Source organism: Patagioenas fasciata, chromosome 31 (assembly GCF_037038585.1).
Source record: "Patagioenas fasciata isolate bPatFas1 chromosome 31, bPatFas1.hap1, whole genome shotgun sequence".
Taxonomy (NCBI): Eukaryota; Metazoa; Chordata; class Aves; order Columbiformes; family Columbidae; genus Patagioenas; species Patagioenas fasciata.
In genome coordinates this window covers 4,076,181-4,082,856 of record NC_092550.1, presented here as the reverse complement: position 1 = coordinate 4,082,856, position 6,676 = coordinate 4,076,181, and the positions used below count along the sequence as shown (strand labels likewise).

General features: G+C 62.1%; 1 protein-coding gene across 3 annotated transcripts; it reads right to left on the bottom strand.

Moving 5' to 3' along the window:
• Positions 1 to 2,060: 2,060 nt before the first annotated feature.
• Positions 2,061 to 5,732, bottom strand: DEDD2 (death effector domain containing 2). Of its 3 annotated transcripts, none has more exons than XM_071800507.1 (5): positions 5,450 to 5,732; positions 4,461 to 4,924; positions 3,998 to 4,036; positions 2,904 to 3,005; positions 2,061 to 2,625 (listed from the first exon to the last, which is right to left on the bottom strand). In XM_071800507.1, the coding sequence occupies exons 2-5, from the start codon at positions 4,804 to 4,806 to the stop codon at positions 2,279 to 2,281; spliced, it is 834 nt and encodes a 277-aa protein (XP_071656608.1). In that variant the 5' UTR covers positions 4,807 to 4,924; positions 5,450 to 5,732; the 3' UTR covers positions 2,061 to 2,278. The 3 variants fall into 3 exon arrangements, with proteins under 3 accessions (XP_071656608.1, XP_071656606.1, XP_071656607.1); XM_071800505.1 differs by having other exon boundaries at positions 5,383 to 5,463; XM_071800506.1 differs by lacking the exon at positions 5,450 to 5,732 and adding an exon at positions 5,267 to 5,393.
• Positions 5,733 to 6,676: the final 944 nt, after the last annotated feature.

Sequence of the window (6,676 nt, the reverse complement as noted above, 5' to 3'; positions counted from 1 at the left end):
GGGCCTTGTCGGGTTTGCTCGGGCCCTGTCGTGCTGTGTCGGGCTCTGTCAGGAGTTGTCAGGCCCTGTCGGGTTTGGTCGGGCCCCGTAGCGCTATGTCGGGCTCTGTCAGGAGTTGTCAGGCCCTGTCAGGCTTGGCCAGGCCCGGTCGGGTTTGGTCGGGCCCTGTCGGGTTTGGTCGGGCCCTGTAGCGCTATGTCGGGCTCTGTCAGGAGTTGTCAGGCCCTGTCAGGCTCGGTCGGGCCTTGTCAGGCACTGTCGGGTTAGGGTTAGGGGCAGGGTTAGGAATAGGGTTAGGTTAGGGTTAGAGTTAGGATAAGGGTATGGTTTAACTTAGGTTAGTGTTGGGGTCAGGGGTGGTGGTAAGTGTCAGTGCTAGGTTAGGGTCATTAGGGTTAGGGTTAGCTTAGGCTCAGAGTTCAGGTTATTTTTAGGTTTAGACTTATGGTTTAACTTAGGTTAGTGTTGGGGTCAGGGTTATGGTCAGGGTCAGGCCTAGGTGAGGGTTAGGGTTAGAGTTAGGGTTATATTAGGGTTATGGGTATGGTCGGGGTTAGGTTAGGGTTGGGTTAGAGTTAGGGTTAGTGTTAGGCTTAGGTTAGGGTGACGTTTAGGGTTACGGTTAAACTTAGATTATGGTTATGGTCACGGGTATGGTAAGGGTCAGGGCTAGGTTAGGGTTAGGCTTAGGGTTGGGTTAGAGTTAGGGTCAGTTTAGGGTTAGGTTTATGGTTATGGTTAAACTTAGGTTAGGGTCAAGGTTAAGGTCAGGACTAGGTTAGGGTTAGGATTAGGGTTGGGTTAGGGTCAGGATTAGGGTTGGGTTAGAGTTAGGGTCAGTTTAGGGTTAGGTTTAGGGTTAAACTTAGGTTAGGGTCAGGGTTCTGCTCTTCTGGTCTCTTGTGAATGGTCCCGGTTTCACCTTTTCCTGCTGAACTTTCCGGGTCGTTTCTCAATTCTGGATCCCTGGCAGCGATTCTGGTTATTTCTGTCCTGGGCGTCACCCCGTTATTTCTGTCCTGGGCGTCACCCCGTTATTTCTGTCCTGGGGGTCACCCCGTTATTTCTGTCCTGGGGGTCACCCCGTTATTTCTGTCCCGGGGTCACCCCACGTGTCCCTGTCCCGGGGTCACCCCACGCTGGTCCCCCCCCGGTGGTTGCCCCACGCTGGTCCCCACCTGGGGGTCGCCCCACGCTGGTCCCCACCTGGGGGTCGCCCCACGCTGGTCCCCCCCCGGGGGTCACCCCACGCTGGTCCCACCCGGAGGGTCACCCCACGCTGGTCCCCCCCCGGGGGTCGCCCCACGCTGGTCCCCCCCCGGGGGTCACCCCACGCTGGTCCCACCCGGAGGGTCACCCCACGCTGGTCCCCCCCCGGGGGTCACCCCACGCTGGTCCCACCCGGAGGGTCACCCCACGCTGGTCCCCCCCCGGGGGTCACCCCACGCTGGTCCCACCCGGAGGGTCACCCCACGCTGGTCCCCCCCCGGGGGTCACCCCACGCTGGTCCCACCCGGAGGGTCACCCCACGCTGGTCCCCCCCCAGGGGTCACCCCACGCTGGTCCCACCCGGAGGGTCACCCCACGCTGGTCCCCCCCGGGGGTCACCCCACGCTGGTCCCCCCCCGGGGGTCACCCCACGCTGGTCCCCCCCCGGGGGTCACCCCACGCTGGTCCCGTCCTTAGGGGACGCGCTCAGTTTCCTCACAGCCGAACGTCAGCAGGATGAGTCTGTTCAGGTATCGCTGACCCCTGACCCCTAACCCCTGACCCTAATGTGGTGGCCAGGGTCACCATCACTGTGGAGACCCTGACCCCTGACCCCCGACCCTAAACCCTGACCCCTGACTCCTAACCCCAAAAGGTGGATTTCCCACCCAAAATGGTGTTTTCCCGATTTTGCCCCATTTTCCATACTTTACATTTTTAAACGTTTTTTTAACCCGAATCTGAGGGCATTTTGGGGCTGGATCCCCCTTTTCCAGGACTCAACTGCTCCTCCCGTGATGTCATCAGCCCCGGTGACATCATCACCCCAAAAAAAGGCCACACACGTGGGAAACGCTCGTTAATTAATTAACTCATTTACATATTTACATACCTACAAAAATAAAGGATGGGGACTATGGGGGGGGGGGGGGGCGGCTGCCTTTGGGGAGAAACAACACAAATTTGGAGCCGAAAAGGCCCCAAATCGGCTCCACAAACCCAAAAACCCCATTTTCGGGCAGACTTCGCGGTGCCCCCCCCGCCAGCTCCACCGCCCCGTTCCGGGCCCTCAGCGCCGCCCCGCGCCCAGCAGGAGGCGCCGTCCCGCCTCGTAATCATCCTGATCGACGCTGACGAGCAGGCGCACGTCCTTGGGGCCCCCCCCCAGGAACACCCCCCTGAGCGCCTCCCCCAGCGCCCCCGTCACGTAATCGCCCCAAAACGCCTCCAAATAGGTGAGCTCCGAGAACTTGATGTCGCACAGGACGGAGCCCAAGTCCCGCGACTTGAGGACCCCGCTGGCCTGGCCGAAGATGTCGAGGTCCCGGCCGAGGCCGCGGGGCCGGGCGGAGCCGACGCTGCCGCGCAGCACGGACTCGGGGTCGCTCAGCTCGGCGCGCACGCGCAGGCGGACGTCTGGGGCGGAAAGCGGCGGGATCGGGAAAAACGGCGCTTAGAGAGCAGAAGGGGGGACAGAGCTGGGGGGTTGCGGGGGGAATTGGGGGGAAAACCGGGGGTGGGGTCGCTCGGGTTGAGCGGATGCGGTTTGGGGGAAAAAACGGAGGAAGTGGGAAAAAATGGGGGTGGGGGGAACTGAGGGGGGATGTGGGGGGAAAAGTGGGGATTTGGGAGGGAAATGACCAGAAACCCCGGGGGGTTTTGCCCCAAACTCGGGGATTTTGCCCCAAACTCACCACACGTGACCTTGGGCGGGGGCTCCGGGGGGGACGGGGCTGCGTGGGGGAGGGGCGGGCGTATCCTCCTGCGGGGGCGGAGCCTCTTCCGGGGGGCGGGGCCTGTGGGGGAGGCAGAGGTCAGTGACCTATAGAACCTCTATAGGGCCCCATAACCACCCATAGTGCCCCACAGCCCCTATAGTGCCCTATAGAACCCCCAGACCACCCCACAGCCCCTATAGCACCCCATAGGACCGTGGTAACAACCCACATACCCTACAGAACCATATATGAGCCTTATAGTGCCCCCCAGCACCTATAGCACCCCTATAGCACCCCCAGGACCACATACAGAACCCCATAGAGCCCCAATACTCCCCCAGCCCCTATAGCACCCCAAACGCCCCCCAGCACCCCATATCACCCCACAACCACCCACAGAAACCCTATAGCACCCCATGACCACCCAAAGCACCCTACAGCAGCACCTACAGAAACCCTATAAAACCCCCATACTCCCCAGCACCCTATAGGACCCATATACCACCCCACAACCACCTATAAAAACCCTATAGCACCCCACAGGGCCCCCATACCTTCCCCAGTAAGTACAGAAACCATATAGCCCCCATACCCCTGCCAGCACCTATAGTGCCCCACAGGATCCCTATACCACCCCAGAACCACCTACAGGAAGCCTATAGCGCCCCCATACTCCCCCGCCCCCTACGGCTGCTCCGTATACCCCCCAGCACCTACAGACACCCTAAAGCCCCCCATACCCCGTCAGCACCTACAGAGTCCCTATAGCACCCCCACAGATCACCAGCATCTACAGTACCCTATAGCACCCCCATACCTACCCCAGTACCTACAAAAACCCTATAGCCCCCAATAGGTTCACCAGCACCTACAGAACCCTATAGCCCCCCCAACACCTATAGAGCCCCTATAACACCCCTATACCCTGCCCAGTACCTACAGCACCTATAGCCTCTCTATACCTCCACTGGCACCTATAGACACCCTATAGCCCTTACAGAACCCCGACAGACCCCTATACAGCCCCAGACAGCCCTATAGAACCCCTACAGAACCACTATAGGACTCACGCTCTCTGGCCGCTCTCTCCGCGCTGTGCTCGGGGGAAACTGCACAAAAAACAACAGGAAAACAACAAAAAAAACCCCGTTATATTGGGTGAAACCCTCTGGGTGACATCACAGTGATGTCACGATGACATAAATGACATCATGATGACATCACAGTGATGTCACAGCTCGTTACCGGGGGCACAAAACCCTGCGGGTTGGGCCCAAAACTCCCGTTGTTCTGGTGACCCAAAACCCCCACTATTTGGGTCATTCCCCCCCCCACCAAGTGACCCTGGGGTGACCTTGGATGATGTCACAGTGATGTCACAGCACTGCAATGACGTCATTACCGGGGCGTGGCCGCCGTAAGGTCACGAATCGCAGCAGGTCATGCCCAGAACCCCCGTTATTTCAATGATTCCCCCCCGGTGAGCCTGGATGATGTCACAGTGACGTCACAGCGCTGCGATGACGTCATTACCGGGGCGTGGCCGCCGTAAGGTCACGAATCGCAGCAGGTCGTGGCGCCGCAGCCGCCGCAGCAGCCGCGCCAGGTTCCCCAAATTGCCCTCGTCGCACAGGCCCCGCCGCTCCAGCTCCAGCAGCAGCTCCTGGGGAGGCCGGGGGGGCGCCCCCAAATCCGGGGGGAGGTCCTCGGGGGTCCCCGAACCCCACGGGGGCGCCTGGTCCAGGAGAAACGACAGCAGAGCGGCGTCGCGGGGGGTGAGCTGGGCCCCCAGCACCTCAAAGACGCGGCGCAGCGGCAACATCCCATAATAGTCCAGGCAGGCGTCCTCCTCCCACGTCTGTCGCGATAGGGGGGTCATGTCGCGATAGTTGGGGCCGTTATGGGGGTCCGACCCCTCCCCAGGCGGGGAGTGGAGCTGGGAGAGCGAGCGCAGCGACTCCAGGGCGGGGATTAATCGCTGATTAACGGTAATTAAGCTGCAATTAAAGAATAAAGGGGTGAGAAAAGGCCCCAAGGCAGCGTCCCAAAGTGGGGCTTGAAAAACAACCAAAACACCCACCCCCAGAAGCACTAAAAATGCCCCCAAAAACACACCAAGGAACCCCAAAAACAGCAGGAAACTGCCCCAGAAATAGCAAAAAGACCCCAAAAAACACCCAAAAGCCACCTGCTGGGGGATGGGTGAAAAACACCCCAAAATCCACCCCCAAATCCCCCCCAAATCCCCCCCAAAAGCTGCTGGGGAAGAAACACCCCAAAATCCACCCAATTCACCCCAAAATCCACCCAATTCACCCCAAAATTCACTCCCAACTCACCCCAAAGTTCACCCGAAAAGTCACACAAAATCCACCCCAAAAGCTCGCAGGATCGCCTAATACACCCGAACTCGCCCCAAACCCCGCTCAGAAGCCCCAAAAGCGCCAAAAATAACCTCAAAACCGCCTCGGAACCGCCGGAAAGCCCGAAACCCCCCCCAGCGCCCCGGACTCTTCTGGCACCTTCGACCGCTCTGCGCCTGCGCGGCCCCTAAGCCCCGCCCAGACCACGCCCTCTCCCCGCCCCGCCGCACGCGGCGCCGCCGGCCGCCGGCCGCGTGACCCACGTGCGTGGGTGGGGCCGACCCCCCCCCCCGAGCGCCACGCCCACCGCCACGCCCACGGCCACGGCCACCTAGACGCAAACCCACCCCCCCCGCCGCGTGCCCGCGCACGTGCGCAGCTGCGTGTAAATACACGTGACCTCCCCCCCACACACACACACAGAGCCGGGAGGGCGAGGGGGCGTGGCCCCGTGGTTGTCACCGCCCACTCGTGGGCGTGGCTCACCCTCAAAGCCCCGCGGCCGCTGATTGGCGGGCTGCGGGGACCGGCGGGAACGCCTGGGTCCCTGTGCCCCCCCCAAATAACGCCCGGGCCGCTCCCTGCGCCGCCTCCATCGTTTATTGGGGGGGGGGAAGCGCGGGCGGGGGGGGCCCCGAGCACCCCCGGCCGCCCCGGAGCGGGGGCCGTTGCCTGGCAACGCGCACCCAGGAGGCGCCTTTTGATTGGCTGCCGCCTGGCAACGCGCGCGCAGAGGCGCCTGGGAGGCTGATTCCCATTGGCTGTTGCCCGGCAACGGCCGCGCGGAGCCCGGAAGTGGCGGTGATGGCGCCCCGAGGCCCCAAATGTGGAGGTTTTGGTGAATTTTTCGCTGTTTGTGGCGTTCGGCGGATGCGGTGACGTCACGGGGGGGGTCACACGGACTCCATGGGCAGCGGGGGCCCCTCTGGGGGCGGCTCTGGCAGCCGCAGCGACGCGTGGGCGCCGATCAGCAGCAGCGAAGCCCCTGGGGAGCGGGGTGGGAGGGGTGAAACAACCCAACCGGCCCGAAATGGGGGGAGTGGGGGGGGGGGGGGGTGGAACAACCCAACCGGCCCGAAATGGGGAGCGGGGGAGTGGAACGACCCAACCGGCCCGAAATGGGGGGAGCGGGGGGTGGGAAACCCCAACCGGCCCGAAATGGGGGGGGGGAGGTGTGGAACAACCCAACCGGCCCGAAATGGGGGGAGTGGGGGGGGGGGAAAACCCAACTGGCCCGAAATGGGGGGAGTGGAACAACCCAACCGGCCCGAAATGATGGGGGGGGATTGGGGGGTGGAACAACCCAACCGGCCCGAAATGATGGGGGGGATTGGGGGGTGGATTTTGGGGTGAATTTGTGGCTTTGGGGGTGGATTGGGGGTGGAT